The sequence below is a fragment of the Capricornis sumatraensis genome, chromosome 14 (genome assembly GCF_032405125.1).
Source record: "Capricornis sumatraensis isolate serow.1 chromosome 14, serow.2, whole genome shotgun sequence".
NCBI lineage: Eukaryota > Metazoa > Chordata > Mammalia > Artiodactyla > Bovidae > Capricornis > Capricornis sumatraensis.
In genome coordinates this window covers 44,600,891-44,619,550 of record NC_091082.1, presented here as the reverse complement: position 1 = coordinate 44,619,550, position 18,660 = coordinate 44,600,891, and the positions used below count along the sequence as shown (strand labels likewise).

Below are 18,660 nucleotides of genomic sequence, written 5' to 3'. Positions count from 1 at the left end.
GCAAGTTACTTAAACTTAGTTTTGTCATTTGTTTGTTTCCTATATGAATCCCAGGGCTTTGACTCCATTAGCCATCTTCAACTTCTGAGCAAGAAAGAGTCCATTAAATCAACAGCTTTTGACAGTGTTCTCCAGCAGCTTGTGCTTCCCTGGTGGCTCAGGCGGTAAACAATCTGCCTGCAATGCAGGAGATGCAGGTTCAATCCCTGGGTTGAGAAGAATCCTGGAGAAGAAAATGGCAAACCACTCCAGTACTTTTGTCTAGAGAATTCCATGGACAGAGCAGCCTGCTGGGCTACAGTCCATGGGGTCACAAAGAGTCAGACATGACTGAGCAACTAACACCAGCAGCTTAAAACTGTATATGAATGAAGAGTTGAAAAGCAGCTCACATATTTATTCATAAGGAATTTGGTCATATCTTTAATCATTTAAAATATAAGCCTAAAGTTTGGATTCTTTTTTAGAAGTTTGATCTGAGTAATAGGGTTGGTTAATGCAAGCTAAATTTGTGGAAGAATGGTTATCATAATAGAATATTCTTGAAGACATCAATAATTATTAACTTCACTTATTGTTCATATTTATAGGACCTGGGGTTTCTGAAATGCAGTTAAAAAATACTGTTATTTCTAGTAAAGGTTTGAGGACATGAGAGATCTATTTTGTTGTACTGTGAGTAGATGTCATATAAAGCCTTTCAAATGTATTTTCTTTCCAGTTCGAAACCTTTTGAAACCTCCTTTAAGAAAATTGTCTACAGGGAGTATGAAGCATATTTTCAGAAAGAAAAACCACAATCCAGAACTTCAGGTAAGCCTGAAATATATTTTTAAATTTTAAAGATAAAACTCTATGGCTAATTTGATATTCACATATATCTAAAATATACATCTAGTGATATTTTATAGAAATGTGTTTTTGTTGTTTTTAACCAGTGTGACTACATAATTTGTAGGGCTCTTATTCATAGTATTGAGAATTTCAAAACAGTGACAACAAAGCATTAAGCCAAGCTGGCGGCCCTTCTGAGCATGGGGCCCTGCGCAATTTCATGGGTCACATGCCTATGAAGACAACTGTTTTTAACACTGATTTAAAAAAGCTAAACACAACTTTTAAGTGTTTGAATTTTTATTCATTCATCTAGCAAACTATTAAAGAGCACCTACTGTGGGCTGGGCATTGAAATAGGCACTATGGATGTCATGGTGGACAAGACAGATGTATCTCCTGCCTTCGTGGAGCTTAAGGTCTTGTTTAATAAGCACAAATGAACTTTAGCAAATGATTATTTGCTGGGCCCTGAAATTCATTTAAAGGAATTGTATATGGCTGATTTTTTTTTTTGCATCTATCCTTCCCATCTCTTTTTTATTTAGTGTGATATGCATAATAGCTATAATTTTTAAAGAAAAATTTCTTCTTTTCCTCAACTCTTTTTCAATTAAGTAGGCTGAATGGGTTTCTGGGATCTCAAATGTGGTGAATATGGTAACATAGTTCACAGGACTGATAAAAGCCATTAAGAGACAACGTCCTCCAGTTAGGTCCCCTAGTTGATAATTCACATATACTCAGACGGTAAAGCGTCTGCCTATCCTGCGGGGAACCCGGGTTCAATCCCTGGATCGGGAAGATCCTCTGGAGAAGGAAATGAAAACCCACTCCAGTATTCTTGCCTGGAAAATCCCATAGATGGAGGAGCCCAGTAGGCTACAGTCCATGGGGTCGCAAAAAGTCAGACATGACTGAGAGACTTCACTTCACTGCCCCCACCCCCAACCAGGTGAAGACCTGTCATTTTCCCCAGCCTGATCCTTCTACATCTTTTATTCACTGCATCCTGTCATGCCTCCTCTTTAGATCTCTCTTCATATTCAATTTTTCCTAACTGGAGCCTTCCCTTCTGTCAGAAATCCTCAAAAATCAAACGACACAACTTCTGTCCAGGTTAACCACCATCTAGAAGAAAAAAATGTCTGCCCTTGACTCTGCCTGCCTTTTCTTCCCTCTTTTACTACCAACTTCCTGCGTGATTGGTGCATTTCATTCTCTATCATATGAAATTACTCTCAAAAAAGGGCACTCATGACCTCTGAGATGGGACTTCGCCCATGGTTCAGCAGTAAAGAACCTGCCTGCCAATGAGGAAATGTGGGTTTGATCCCTGGTGCAGGAAGATCCCCTGGAAAAGGAAATGGCAACTCACTCCAGTGTTCTTTCCTGGGAAACCCCATGGACAGAAGAGCCTGGAGGGCTACAGTCTGTGGGGTCACAAAGAGTCGGAAACAACTGAGACACTGAAGACAACAATAATGACCTCGAGATACCAGACCACTGGATGCTGCCATTTATTTTACCACTGAGCATTACTAGGACATGTAATGCTCTCCCTTCTCGAAACTCCGTCATTACCTGGTGTCCCTGGTGCCACTTCCTCTGGTGACAGAAATCGAATGGAAGTGACTGGAATATAAGGAAATGGAAGGAGGAGGAACTTACATAGACAATTCTTTCCTGAAACTTGGCTCCAAATGGGGGGAGAGATAGGGTAGTTCTGGGAGGAAATGAGAGGTTAAAGGCTATTTTAACAGTTTTGTTTTATTTTTAATTTACTTATTTGGCTGCATTGGGTCTTAGGTGTGGCACAAGGGCTCTTTGATCTTCTTTGCCGCATGTGAGATCTTAGTTGCGGCACGGAGGATCTAGTTCCCTGACCAGATATTGAGCCCAGGCCATGTGCATTGGCAGCGCAGAGTCTTAGCCATGGAACCACCAGGGAAATCCAAGAGTTTTATTTTAAAAAACAATGACAGTGACTTAAAATCTCTAAGTGCCCAAGGGAAGAATCCTAAAGAAAAGGAGAGGATAAAACATCTGAGGGAGAAAAACTGAAAGAACCAGACTCAGAAGAAACAGGAAGTGATGGGATTCAAAGCTGGGCTGGATCGGCCTGAGGAAGAAGAGATACTGCTCTCACGGGGGAACTGGCTGGGGGGGGACTAGGTAAGCAACCTTTTATTAATAAGTTTACTAAAAATTGCTTGTAGTTTTGGGGCAGGAACTTAAAGAATCTTCTGTCCTCTATAGACTCGGTATTTTTTTTTAAAATAGATCCAGCTTTAAGCTTAGTACGTACAATAAATACTTAAGAACTATTTAATGAAATTAAATTGTAGGTGGGTAAGGGAAAACGAGCTGGGAAACATACTCATTATGCCTGGAAAAAGAGAAATTGGGCAAATATTCAGAGTTCTCTCTTTTGTGGCTTTTGCCAAGTGAACTGAATTTGTCTATGCTTTGTTAGCCACTTGCCGAGTGCAGTAAGGGGTAGAAGGACCAGTGCCAGACTGGAGGTTGTCTTTTAGGTGATGTGTGAAAAGTGAAAGAAAGTGAAGTCACTCAGTCATGTCTGACTCTCTGTGACCCCATGGACTGTAGCCTATCAGGCTCCTCCCTCCATGGGATTCTCCAGGCAAGAGTACTGGAGTGGGTTGCAATTTCCTTCTCCAGGGGATCTTCCCGACCCAGGGATCAAACCCCGGGTCTCCTGCATTCCAGGCAGACGCTTTAACCTCTGAGCCACCAGGGAAGCCCAATGTGTAGGCACTGATTATTTTTGAAGAGGAGAATACTGTGGTCTAAATCCTTTGAGATGATTAATTTTGTAGTGATTTCCTGATTCAATCTCATTAGAAGTAGAGCTTGATAGCTGATTTATGTTTAAGCCTAGGACACTTAAAACATTACTTTTCTGTCAACACTTGTATATCTCATTTTTGTTTTCTGTGAATTCTGAGCAATTTTAATATCTATTTTTATGTAACCTCTTCCTGAAAGCCTAAAGTTGCTTAATTATGAACCCCTGGAGCACAGGGGTTGTATCTTATTCACTTCTATATCCCTATAAGAGTTGCCTGTTGTTGTTTAGTTGCTAAAGTGAAAGTGAAAGTGAAGTCACTCAGTCGTGTCCGACTCTTTGCGACCCCATGGACTATAGCCTACCAGGCTCCTCCGTCCGTGGGATTTTCCAGGCAAGAGTACTGGAGTGAGTTGCCGTTTTCTTCTCCAGGAGATATTCCCAACCCAGGGATCAAACCCAGGTCTCCCGCATTGCAGGCACACGCTTTTACCATCTGAGCCACCAGGGAAGACTCTGTTTAGCTGCTAAGCCATGCCCAACTCTTTTGTGACCCCATGGACTATAGCCTGCCAGGCTCCTCTGTCCATGGGATTTCCCAGGCAAGAATACTGGAGTGGGTTGCCATTTTCTTCTCCACTAATAGTGGATACAAGAGGGAAAATCTAGTGTAAACGAAAAGTCTCAGATTTTTAATAAGACCTGGTGTGAACACTGCCATTGACTGCATGGGCTTCCCCCCTCCATTGCCTAGTTCTGTGTTCTCTGTGTCTTTCCCTTATTTTCTGCTCCACTCATCTGGTGGGTATGATTCTAGCCATGTGCTGCATTTCTGTAGCATGAGCCCAGAAGTTTTTGTAATTGCATGTGGGGTCAAGCTACCGGACAGGAATTTTGAAGAGATGCCTCTGCAGTGAGGTTTATAGACACATGGACAGGTGGAGGGGCCAGGCTCATTTTTAGGAATCCTGTCTGGGGCTTTATAATGACTAGTTTTGAGTCTCTGTATTTTCAAGGAGGATTATGAAATGTTTGTCCCCCAAAGGAGTTTTATAATAGTAGCAACAATGGGCTGCCCTGTGTTCTGCAACACATTATTCACCTGAGAGCAAGGGATTGGGTTAGCTTACCTCCTGCAGTTTTCATTCCAAAACTGCATGAAATTGGGTACAGGTTGTGCTACCTTCCTACGATCTCAAGACAGGCCACTCTTTCCCCCAAGTTGACACTGGGCACCAAAGAAAAGGCAGAGAAGGCCTTAGGCCATCTGGTTTATGGAGGATCTAAATGGCAGCTCAAACAACATTCAGCCGTGTTTGCCTCCATGCATGAAGGTATTTGGTTTGCATTTATAAAAATACCCCTTTGTTTTGCTTTAATTCTGAAGAAGTAGATAGGGAGGCTAAACAAATATTCCTAACCACTCATTGCAGTAAGAGGTTAAATAACTTAGAAGACTTATTCTGGGCATCGGGCATGTGCAGCCATGTGATGCCAACAAACAAATCAACCGAGCAGGGCATCCATGGTAACAAATTGCAGTGGACCATGTGACAGCAGTCAGCACCTGACTTGGCTCATGGGCATTCTGGGCAGGTGGGAGTAGCCAGTGGGGGCTTCTGTTGGGAGCTAGGCCTGAGAGTATCAGCCAGAAGAGAGGGGTCAGTCAGTGGAGTCAGCTATGGCCAGGAGTGAAGAACAGGGCAGACATGGGTACTTTTCCAAGAAAGTGAGGGAGCTGGCCTGCCCTGCAGAAGGTGGTAAAAGAAAGCTTTGGTTCAAGAGTCTAGAGACCTGAGTTCTAGTGCTAGCAATGCCACCAATCACTGACTGGCCTTGGACACGCCACTCTTCCCACCCGCTTCCCAGGCTTTGTAACTATCTCTCAGATGAGGATTCAGCTCTGTGGACTCCATGGTCCTATGCAGAACTAACATAAAAACACAAACAAAAAGCTTCTGGCACAAGGTCAGTGTAAACTCTAGGACTTGGAGCTCAGGGAGTGGAATAAGGCAACAGTGGGTGGAAACATAGGATGACTGTCTCAGAGATCATTTTCTCATTGCTAAGGGAAAATTAGCTTCCTATCATTGCTGTAACAAATTATCGCAAACTGAGTGGTTTAAAACAATACAAACTTGTTATCTTAAAATTCCTGAGGCCAGAAGTCCAAATGAGTTTCACTGAGTTAAAATCAAGGTGTTTGAAGAACTCTGTTCCTTCTGGAGGCTTCTGGGAGAATTATTTCCTTTCCTTTTCCCATTACTACTGATAGAAGCCACCTGCTTCCATGGGCTCATGGCCCCTTCCTCCTTCTTCAAAGCCAGCAGGTAGCATCTTCTAGTTGCTAACTCAGATAGTCCTGCTTCTCTTTTCTGAGGACCTTTATGATTACGTTGGGCCCACCTGGATAATCCAAGAAACCTTCCCCATCTCAACTTCCTTAACTTAATCACACTCACAGAATCTATTCTGCCATATAAGACAGCATATTTACAGGTCCCAGCGATTAGGATGTGGGAGGGCATTATCCTGCCTACTACACCCCCCACCCACCCCCCCAAACAAAACTCTGCCACAGTGTCCTCTGTTTCAGGAAATGGCCTTCTCATCCACCCAGCCCTCCACACCAGAACCTCAGCGGCCATCCATGGCTACTTGATCTCGCTCACCCCCTACTCTACATGCAACCCATCAAGTCCTGACAGTGTGATCTAAACAGCTCTCTAATAGGTTCTCTCCTTATCATCTCCATTGTCCTAACCTTGAACTAAGTTACCAACATCTCTCTCCTGGAGCCTTCCGTGTTTACCTCTCAACCTTCACTCTGGTTTCTCACAAATGCAGCTGGTCACTGGTCCATGTTGCACCCTTGCTTCCAGTTACTATCAAGAGGCAAAACTCTGAGAGGTCTACAAGGCCCTGTGTGATGAGGCCTCTGATCATGCCTTTGGCTTCACTTTCTGCCTTTCTCTCTTACCTGCAAAGCTCTGCCTTCCCGTGGCTATCTGCCAGTTCTCTGAATAGGCCAGTGTGCTGGCACCCCAGTGCCTTTGGACATGCTAGTCCCACTCCCTGGACCGCTCTTGTCCATCCCTTTGCCTCTTTGCCTTTGGGCTTCAGTTAACGTCTCACTGTGGTGGTGTCGTATTGAATTAATTTTCACAACTACACAGGATTAGAAGAGACGGTGTATGTAGACAGCTCATGTAAGAGCATTTCTCCAAGAAAACGCTGAGTGTATATTTATAAAACCCCCTTTTTGGACAAGGGAGTCATATAGTAAGGCTTTGAAGATAAGGAAGTTTGTTCTGCGTGCAGAACACCACCTATCGAGGCTGACGTGTCAGCCAAGATATCTGTCCTAAGGGCATGAGAAAGAGCACACAGGGAATGGGTAAGACAGAACAGTCTCCAGAAAACAGGGCCTTGAGAAAGTAACAACATCTATATCTTCATACCTCACTTCCTCAGGGAAGCATTTTCCAACTCTGATCCCCTTCCTGCCTCTAAGAATAGCCTAGAAGCCCCTGTCAAATGCCCTGCAGAGAATCTTATTCTTTTCTTTCATAATATGAACCACAGTTTGCGATTAAATACTTGTGTGACCATTTGTTAAAATCTGTCTTGCCTTCTATTATCTTTGAAGGCAGGGGGTACATCTGTTTTACTCACCATTCCAATTCTGACACCTAGGATAATGTGAGCACTCAATATTTCTTAAAAGAATGAATAACTACAAGAGGCAATAAAAAGAGGTGGTTAAAAGCTTAGCATTTAGAGTCAGACAGATTTAAGGTTAAATTATGGCTCTGCCTCTAATTAGCTGTATAGTATTGGGTGAGATATTTAAATTCTCTGAGGTTCAGTTTCTTCATCTGTAAAATAAGTATCTTAATAACAACCTTAAAGATATGCTGGAAGGTTTAATGTAAAGACTTGGAATGCTTACATATATCAAGAGGGACAATTACAATTATCCCCATGGTAAACAAATGCTAGTTGACTTCCATGACTACTGTAACTTCCTTCTCCTGCTCCCGTGATTCCTAATGGGCAGAAGCCAACCCCACGAGAGCTTATGGATGGCTTGGAAGTGAGAACAGTCAACTGTCTTAAAAAGGGTTTTTGGCAACAAGTCTTCAAGCTTTGAAGGACATCAGAATCAACTCAGGAGCACACCTCTAAAATGCAGATTCCCGGACCCCACCTCCAGAGAAACTCAGGTTCGCTGGGGCTGAGAGAGTACTTACCTGAGAATCTGCCTTTTAGTTCAGCCCTCGCTGATTCTTGATGCAGAAACATCCAAGGATTACACTTTGGGAAACTGTAACATGTGACTCTTCAGAAAGCTGACTCAAATATCAACTCTTCCCCTAACTCCACAGAGTTGGTCCTTCATCCTTTCTTCTCCTGTAGCACTTTGCCCATATCTCAGCAGTAGCTCCTACCATATGTCTACCTCCAAACGAGCCTGTGAGCTCCTAAGGACAAGGACAGTCACATATTTATCCATGTGTCCCCAGGACCTAGCACAGCACCTGGCATGTAGTAAGTGAAGCCTCACTGTTGATTTCTGCACCTCAATCTGCTGTCCCTGCTGTGCTCCCCATCAAATAACTGCTAACATCACTTATCCAGTTGCTTAGATCAAAACCCTTAGGATCACCCTTGACCTCTCTCTCTCAGTGGCTACATCTAACCCCTCAGCAAATTTGCTGGCTCTATGTCAAAATGCCCAGAATCTAACCTCTTCTCCCTGCTTCACTGCTGCACATGCTGGCCCAACACAGCATTATCTCCAGTCTATTCCACCTGGGCTGTGTCCACTGTTGTCACTACACAGAATATTTTCTACCCAGCCGCTAGGACAAATCTTTCTTGTGATTTTTTTTTTTTTAAGGATGAACTTAAAAAAAAAAAAACTTTTTATTTTGTATTGGGGTATAGTGAATTAACAATGTTGCGATAGTTTCAAGTGGACAGCAAAAGGACTCAGCCATACATAAATGTGTATTCATTCTCCCCCAAACTCCCCTCCCACCCAGGCTGCCACATCATATTGAGCAGAGTTCCCTGTGCTATACAGTAGGTCTTTGTTGGTTATCCATTTTAAATATAGCAGTGTGTACATGCAGGATTAACTTTAAAACATATGAGACCATGTCTCTCAGCTGCACAAAGCTCAGTAATTTTCCATTTCACTTAGAAGTAAATCCAAAGTCCCTACCATGGCCCATAGGGGGTGACCCTAACTTTTCTCACTCTGGCCACGCCAACGGTCTGTTCTTTGGATACATCAAGGTCACTCCTGCCTCGGGACTCTGAACTTGCCTCAGGGCCAGAGAATAGTCGGTTCTGCTCCCTCACTTCATTTAGATCTCTGAGGTCTCCCACCTCAGAGAGATCTGAAGTAGTCAGGTGCCTTCTCTCACCTCACCCTTTCTTGACCCAAGATGGCAGTCTCTCCAGGAATGGCAGTGAATCAGAATGGGGTGGACATGATCAGAACTATTTCTTCTATTTTCTTAACTGGCTTTGGGCCCAAGCCACGTATTTCTACCTTCCCATCCTTATCTGCCTGCATGGAATACAGAGGTAATGAGCTGGGAAAGCCTTCTCGATTGAAGATAAGCTCGTCAGCCTCAAGACTTAGAGGAACGATAGCAATCTCCTGTGGGGTTTTCTGCACGCTTTTCTTGCTTAGCAGCTCTGTCTTGCTGCTGCTACTGCTGCTAAGTTGCTTCAGTCATGTCCGACTCTGTGCGACCCCATAGACAGAAGCCCACCAGGCTCCCCTGTCCCCAGGATTCTCCAGGCAAGAACACTGAAGTGGGCTGCCATTTCCTCCTCCAGTGCATGAAAGAGAAAAGTGAAAGGGAAGTCGTTCAGTCATGTCCGACTCTTCGTGACCCCATGGACTGCAGCCCACCAGGCTCCTCCATCCATGGGATTTTCCAGGCAAGATTACTGGAGTGGGGTGCCATTGCCTTCTCTGAGCAGCTGTCTTAGTAATCCTGAATACAGACATATTTTAAATCCTTGTTTTCATAGGACTTCTTGGGCCTACTTTGTATGCTGAAGTTGGAGACATCATGAAAGTTCACTTTAAGAATAAAGCACACAAGCCCTTAAGCATCCATCCTCAAGGAATTAAGTACAGTAAATTCTCAGAAGGTAAGAGGAATTTAACATCATATCCCTCTGACATGGGAAAATGTACAACTCTTTTACCACCAGTGTCAAACATTTTGAACCATATTGTAAACTAAGTTAAGAGAAATCTCCTTTCCTTTAACTGGTAATAATAAAAATTGTGCCTTTGTAGATTTCTGAGGAGAAAGTGAAAAACTTCTGGAGTCATCTAGACCTCAGTTTTTTTGCTATGTTCTTATTTTTGAATAGTTGGATGGGCAGGTTATCTAATCTTTATGAACTCTAATATGTTCCTCTGCAAAATGAGAATAATAATATTGCAAGATGGGTTAAGGCAGGGGTTCAAAAACTTTTTTGTGAAGAGCCAGTAAATACTTTGGGCTTTGAGAGTCATAGAATCTATGTTGCAACTACTCAACTCTACCATTTAGTATAAAAGCGGCCACAGACAATATGTAAATGGATGCACATGGCTGTGTCCCAATAAAATTTTATTTACAAAAAATAGGCAGCTGGCTGGATTTGGTCCATGAGCCATAGTTTGAAACAGTGACATAGGGCTAGTCTGACACAGGGCTACCCTGGCACATAGGTAGCATTAATAAGTGATATTTGGTGGTGATGATGGTAATAGATGTAGTATTGAAATTTTGGACATACTGAAGTGGTTAAGAACATAAACTTTAAAGGCATACTTAGGTTCAAATTCCAGCTTTACAATTTCCGATTCTATGAGTATAGCATCTCTGAGCTTCAGTTTTCTCATCTCTAAAATGGGAATGGTTATACTTATTCCATAAGATAGCTTTGAGGAACAAATGAGATCATTTAGGTAATATACTAAATATGGTTCCCTGGAACCTGGTAAGTCCCTGGTAAATGATGACAGTGATGGTGAAGATCATGGATATGGTGGAAATTAAAGGGGCCACATCAGCTACAGAATGGTAAGTACCTATTGCTGATATTGTTCTGATTATTTCCATTACGTTGATGTTCAGACCACAATAAGCAGAGTAGAGTTCTGTTAGGGACTAATGTAAAATTATCCATACTACAATAGATGTTGGTATAACACCATTTAAAAATAAATTTTAACTTTTCATGATTCACAAATCTTTTCCCCATGTATGCCAGCCATTATACCTTTGAAGAGAAGAACTAAGTAGGAAAGCGGTTTACAATGTAGGTCTGAAACCAGACACCCTGTACATTCTGGCTCAGACATTTATTAGCTGTGTGACTTTTAGCAAGTAACTCTGCCTCTTTGTGCCTCGTCTTTCTCATCTCTAAAATGGAGATTGTAATCGTATCTATCTCATATATGTTTGTGGTCAAGAAATATCAGAACAATGCCTTGCATATTCTCCAGGCAAGAATTCTGGGGTGGATTGTCATGCGCTCCTCCAGGGGACCTTCCCCACCCAGGGACTGGACATTGCCAGGCAGGTTCTTTACCACTGGTGTCACCTGGGAAGGTGAAAGAAAGTGAAGTTGCTCAGTCACGTCCAGCTCTTTAAGAACTAATGGACTGTAGGTTGCCAAGCTCCTCCTTTATGGGATTTTCCAGGCAAGAATACTGGAGTGCGTTGCCATTTCCTTCTCCAGGCCACCTGGGAAGCCCTGTATATAAAATAAGCACTTGATAAACATTAACAAATAATAAGCACTTGATAATTTTATGATGATAGAAGTAATTCAATTAAAATGTCTTTAAATTATAATGTTATAATGTCAATTTTATCTCAATTAAAAATGTTATTTGAAATATGTTCAAATAACTTAATATTTACCTGACAGTATACGATTAGAGGGCTTCCCTGGTGGCTCAGAGGGTAAAAAATCTGCCCACAATGCTGGGGACCTGGTTTGATCCCTGGGTCAGAAAGATCCCCTGGAGAAGGGATAGGCTACCAACTCCAGTATTCTTGGGGTTCCCTGGTGACTCAGATGGCAAAGAATCTGCCTGCAATGTGGGAGACCTGGGTTCAATCCCTGGGTTGGGAAGATCCCCTGGAAGAGGACATGGAAACTCACTCCAGTATTCTTGCCTGGATAATCTCCATGGACAGAGGAGCCTGGCAGGCTACAGTCTGTGGGGTCACAAAGAGTCAGACAGGACTGAGTGACTAAGCACACAACACATATGGATTAGAAAGTGACTTTTTATTTATTATTTCCTATGTAAATTCCTATCAAACTCATCCTGATAATGTCAATGAACTAACCTCCCCAGGACCATTGGCATTATCACTTCATCTTTGGCTTGAGGAAAACAATGAAGCATTAACTGAAATTTCAGGCATCTTAGCCACTTTGCAAAATTCTGGGTGAGGCAGCACGTAATGGCATAATGACATAGTGAAGAAGAATTTCACCTGCTTATAAGTATTCCAGATGACTGCATCAGGAATTCGGCAATCCACGCACAAGGGGAGAACACTCAAAACGTTCCAGGCAGGTTCTATTTCAGATGTGGGAGGAGTTAAGTGTTACAGACTTTGTACTCCACCTAAGCTGTTTGCACAGAGAATGAACCTTGCAACATTATGCTCTTTCTTTACTATTTATTTGTCCGTGCACTCCCCTCCTGCCAGAATAATTTATGAGCAGTTGTTTTAAAATGTTCCCACCACTTCCATTGGTCACTTGGTTATTGCCCCTGGTTTCATGAATCTGAGAAAGGTAAACACAGATTAATGGGCAAAGTCCAATTTTATCTTGGAAATGAGATACAAATCTAGTAAACAGACTAAAAAGATTGGTCTGTCCTTTGTGGTAAAAAATAAAAAGGCAAGGCTTCTATTCCTTTTATTGTGTCCTCTGTTAGAATAAAGCCTCTCCTTTTTCATGTCTGACACTTACCCTACGTCTTATAGCCTCCTTCTATGGTTTGTACTATTTTCTCAGGAGTGGAAATAAATTAACCATATGCTGAGTCAACTACAAGAGAATCCAGATTCCCTTATCTCAGAGGTAGATACTTGAGAGATGAATGGTGGGAGGTTGAAACAATATAAATGGCTTAAGAGAAGACAGTCTTTGTGGTTGCTTGGGCTAACCAGTGAATGATCCAACCTAGACAGCAATCTTCTTTATCTGGAAATTAATCCTTGAGCCCCACCAAAGATTTGGAGACCTACTGACATTAGCTAGAAGAAAAAGAGCCATGGAAAGAATGCTGGCTTTAGAGCCAGAATAACCCCTGGATTTGAACCCTAAATTTGACTAGGCAATTGCCTTTATCGCTAAGCCTCAGTTTCATTTCTATAAAAGGAGGTAGCAATTCCTCCCAACTAAAGTTATTGCAAGGATTAGCCACAGTATATGTCAAGTTTTTGGCACATAGTACTCATCATTTTATTTCTACGCAAATGAAATAAAATTCTACAATAGAATTCAGATGACAGAAGGAACTAAAATTGCACAGAAAACTTCAGCTATCCAGAGTACATAAGGCATGAATTGTTTTGAGTAATAACATTTTCTGGATAGTTTGAGGTTTACTTTAAGTGTTAAGACACTTTTTAAAATTTGGGAGAACGGAATTGAAACATGTATAATATCATATATGAAACGCCTGAATTGCCAGTCCAGGTTCGATGCATGATACTGGATGCTTGGGGCTCGGGCACTGGGACGACTGAGAGGGATGGTATGGGGAGGGAGGAGGGAGGGAGCTTCAGGATGGGGAACACATGTATACCTGTGGCAGATTCATGTTGATGTATGGCAAAAACAATACAATATTGTAAAAATAAAAAAAAATAATAAAAAAAATCACTTTGGATAGAACTCTTTCTAAATGTTATACTTTCCCAGACTTTTTTAAAATAGAAGATGAGGAGTAAAATTCTAATCCCTTCCTAAACCATTACTTCCAATCTACTATGAGATTTTACAAATATTCACAAATTTTAGAATTGTGTGTAGTCTAAGAGTAAACAGACTCGAAATGAAGACCTGCGTTGTCTATGGTGAGTGACAGTCGCTCAATTGTATCTGACTCTTTGCAACCCCATGGACTACACAGTCCATGGAATTCTCCAGGCCAGCATACTGGAGTGGGTAGCCTTTCCCTTCTCCAGGGGATCTTCCCAACCCAGGGATTGAACCCAGGTCTCCCGCATTGTAGGTGGGTTCTTTATCAGCTGAACCACAAGGGAAGCGCATTATCTATGGTATTGTCACAGATAAAGACCCTGAGGTTTCATTCATGGATTTTGTTACATTTATTTTGGTTGTCCAGGAACTTTGTTGCTTTTTTAAATTCTAGACTATGCTTTAGTTAGGAGATGACTGGAAATATGAGTCCAGGCCAGGAAAGACGTTACTGTATTTAGTGTGGAAGTCTCATGATGGCCTTTCCTCTAAAAACTGATGGCATGTGACATAAACGCCAAGTTGCAGCATGGTGTTTTCAACTTACTTCCCATTGCACGCCCTCCCCAGGTGTACAACGTTACGTAGGGCAAGGATGGGCAGCTCTTTGGACAGGATAAATTGTGATTTATAAAAATACTTACAAGAAAATTTCTTTTAGAAATGTATTTGATAGGAATATGTTTTTAAACCAGTAAATAAAATATTAATATCTGCAACTGTACCTGATTTTAAACTTTTTATCACTAAAAGAATTTCAATCTGAGGCTAAAATATCAGAAATTCTGTAGCTAGTACGTGCTGAACTGTTTGATCACAGTGCTACACCCTTGAGCAAATTTTGTTGTCCAGTAAGATTTCTGAAGCTGTTTTGGACAGTTCCCTTTAACAGTTTGTTTCTGAGGGAATATTAATATTATTCTTTGACTTATATTCTCACAATTTAAATGTGTGAGTTGCACTGTGAATACTACACAACAAAATGAGTTCTATAATATTCAACTATCTGTTGGTAAGCTAATTCCTCAAATAATACATAAACAAGTAAGTAACTTTTCCACCAGAGATTGTTCTTTGCATCTAAGTGTTGCCAAATTCTCTATGTGAAAACTTAGTCCTCTCAAATTTTTCAAAACATTCCAATGCTTGCCATAATGCAGTCAATTACATTTTTCACTTTGCTCTGGATATTTTGGCCTCCTGCAGATGCTTCTTTGAGTATATAGGAAATATCTGAAACAAATTGTAAGGGCTAATATATTGATAATAATTCTTGTAAGTCTAAAAAATGTGACAAGCATGCAAGTCTTTCTCCTTCAAAAGACTTGCAGGCCCTGTGCAATGAAATCAGGCTCTTTACAAAACATCAGCACTCTAATTTGCTCAGAGCCTAAATTATAGTCTCTAAAAGAATGTTCTGAATATTTAAGTGCACACCGGACAGTTCACTGAGTTTATTAAATGGAGAGGAAAAGCTCCCTAGTGGGTGACCAAAGTGGCCCTTTATGTAACTTCACTTTTCCAAAGCTTGTACACACTATTTTACATTTGGAAAAAAAAATCCTGAGAGTCTCTTGGCAAATAATTAGTTCATCATGACAAGTGTAATCACAAAGCTGACTATAGACAGAGCAGGAAATGAACAGAATTGAGAAAACTATAAAATAAAAGGTCACCCTTGTGTAAAGAATTTATTCTAGCAGGAAGCTGAACAAGGACTTTTTGTCCTCTAGCCTAATAGTCTTTGCTGGATAGTTCTCCTCCTTTTGGTTAAGAGTTTTAAACTTTTTATTTTGATTACAAAGTCAAAGTCAGATTTGCCAAAAATATATTTCATAAATGTTTCCTTTATATAGCCATTTCTATTTCATATGTCATGTTATATACCTTACAAAAATCAAAGATACAACTTGCTTGTTTTATTCTAGATGAAAAGTAAAATAAAATACTTTAAAGTGAAAAGAATTAAAGCAGTGAAAAATTATCCCCAAACTATCACATTCGTAATCCTCACTCAGTTTCATTACAGGATGTATTCCTATATACAGATTTGTTTCAAGATGCCCATATTTCACCTTGAAATCATTCATTCAGTTACTTGAAATTTATCCTGTGTTTAACTAACAAGTGAATCTGAAATTTTCGGTAATTCACTCTGGTCAACAAAGCAGACATTAAAAACCACCAAGTGTTCAAATAAACTTAGATATGAAACCCTGACCATTTTAAATTAAGTGTGATATTGTTGGATAATCAGTTACACTGCTCTATCTAGCATGTGTTGGAACCTCTTCAGTGATTCTTAGATAATTTTATGATTGGTCTCATTAGGGATGAACTTATCTGATCATGGTGTTCTGATCATGGCTTCTCCATTGAAGTGGCCCTAGAAGAAACCTAGAAATGAAATCCAACACAATCAGGGCACTTGCTTGTAGTCTGCTATTAACTAGGCTGTGAGCTCCTTAGGGTCCCAAGCTATCTTTATATTTGTGCCCTGGCACCTAACCCAGAGCCTGGGACATAGATGTTTATGATAACAATAATCACTGAACTAAACTGAGAAACTGAGGACCAGATTAGAAAGTAAAGACTACATGTTATTTTCTGCTTGCTCTGAAACTTACTAAATTTGCTGATTAATATATTAAGAGACTTTAAGAACACAAGATAAATTGTATCAGAACTACGAAGTTCATTTCTTCAAAACTGGAAGAGGCAATGTCAATTTAAAAAATGCCTAGGAGTGGGATGCCGAGAAGGCAATGGCACCCCACTCCAGTACTCTTGCCTGGAAAATCCCACGGATGGAGGAGCCTGGAAGGCTGCAGTCCATGGGGTCGCTGAGGGTCAGACACAACTGAGCAACTTCACTTTCACTTTTCACTTTCATGCAGTGGAGACGGAAATGGCAACCCACTCCAGTGTTGTTGCCTGGAGGCTCCCAGGGACGGGAGATCCTGGTGGGCTGCCGTCTATGGGGTCGCACAGAGTCAGACACGACTGGAGCGACTTAGCAGCAGCAGCAGGAGTGGGATGGGAGGCTCAAGAGGGAGAGAATATATGTATAATTATGACTGATTCACGTACAGCAGCACCCAACACAATATTATAAAGCAGTTATCAAAAAAAAAAAAAATAGCTGAGAAAGGACATAACCAAAATTCGAAAATATTAGCACAGGTTGCCATAATACTGGTTAAGTGCCAGATATTTTGCATGTATTTTTCAGTCCTCAGAACCCATCAACAAAGAACTATTATTGCTACAAAATGATTACATTATGTTAAGTTATGAATGAGAAAACTAAGGCTGCAATTTCCCCAAATTCAGACAGCAAGTGGTGCAACCAAGATATTTCAAGTCTATCTCCTAAACTCATGTATTTTCTCCCATAACCTAGCAGGGAGATGATACCATTAATCATAGAATTTCACAAGTATTTCAATTATAATATCATCACAATTTTAATTAAGTACTTGTGAAATTATATGATATATATCAGAGATCATGGAATGAATAAGCTGAAATATAGGTTGATATCTGAAGTTTGAAATATGTTTATCCAGAGAAAGAAAGGGAAAACTTCAAAAGTTCTCTCTCACCCTACAAACAATATCACATTTTATCCTTTCGAGAGCTTATGAATGCCATTTTCCACTAGAGAAATTCATACAGTAGAATTACAGTTGGAACAGTGGAAGCATTATGTCCAGAAACTTCATTTTTTCACTTCATGAGGTCACAAAGCATGAAGCATTGAATAAGGGTCATCATGCTTGATTCAACATAGCGTCAGTCAACAACTTACCATGCAAATTCCGGTCAATAGACAAAGTTTGACCTGAGATGGCAAGTCTCCTTATCAGTCCTGGTTGTGCTCTGTTACCAAAGCTGTTTTGCAACTTTCCAGAGGTAGTTCACTGTGTTCGTTAGCAGAGACTCTTCCCCATAAAGTCTTTTTTACTTTTGGCTTTAGGCTGGAATAATATGATTACTCACAGGAAGCTATTTCAGCTTTTAACATTTCTCCACTCTTGATAATTTTAACACTCACATCTTTTTTATCAACAGAATAAAAGTTCAACCTATTAAATATTGGTTATCAGTGTCAAAAGGATATCCTTTGTGGGGAGCGGGGGCAAAAGATACAAGAGTCCTATGTTAAGCTTTTCACTAGCACAAGGGTCACAAACATAGATGCCAACAGCAGCCAGGAAGGAAATTCAATGAAAAACTGAGTCCAGTAGAGACTGGTGATCAGATAGCCAGTGTCCAACTGCAGGGGGCAGCCAGGACTCAGATCCAGCCAAATTCTATGCAGAAATTTGTCCCACTGTCACCTTGATCTCTAGGTTTTATTTGTTGTTATCCCTCCTCCAGGGATCTTTCCAACCCAGGGATAAAACTCAGGTCTCCCACATTGCAGGTGGATTCTTTACCAGCTGAGCCACCAGGGAAGCCCAAGAATACTGGAGTGGGTATCCTATCCCTTCTCCAGCGGATCTTTCTGACCCATGAATCAAACTGGGGTCTTCTGCATTGCAGGTGGATTCTTTACCAGCTGAGCTACCAGGAAGTCTCTATTCTTTAACAGAAATGAGCAATCCAGATTCTTACATAATATCTCCATATAGTTAAAGTTGATATCTGATTTAACACTAAGCAATTCTAACAGATGTACATATGAGCTTAGACTTGATGATCTTGCTTCTAGCCCATAGGAACCTTAAATCTTAAGAGTTCAATACGTTCATTGAGCACCTTCTCCATGCCAGGTACTGTAAAAGCATCAGAGATACTAAAAGAAGTAATCCAGCACCTGTCTTTGAATTGTTCATATTCTAGTGATAGAAATGTGCATGGTACAGTCAATTATTATCTATTAGAAAAAAAGAAATAAATCATATAATTATACATATATTTAATTATAAATTGTGATGAGTGCTATAAAAGAAAGAAAAGACACAGTACAATCA

The 18,660-nt window shown here is 40.8% G+C and overlaps 1 protein-coding gene across 3 annotated transcripts in view; it reads left to right on the top strand.

The window, feature by feature from the left end:
* The window catches only part of F5 (coagulation factor V), a 75,257-nt gene that overhangs the window by 4,031 nt on the left and 52,566 nt on the right, over nt 1-18,660 (top strand). For all 3 annotated transcript variants that reach the window (XM_068985602.1, XM_068985599.1, XM_068985600.1), the window contains exons 2-3: nt 722-813; nt 9,698-9,820. In XM_068985602.1, coding sequence (XP_068841703.1) covers nt 722-813; nt 9,698-9,820 — 215 coding nt within the window. The remainder of the gene's footprint in view (nt 1-721; nt 814-9,697; nt 9,821-18,660) is intronic.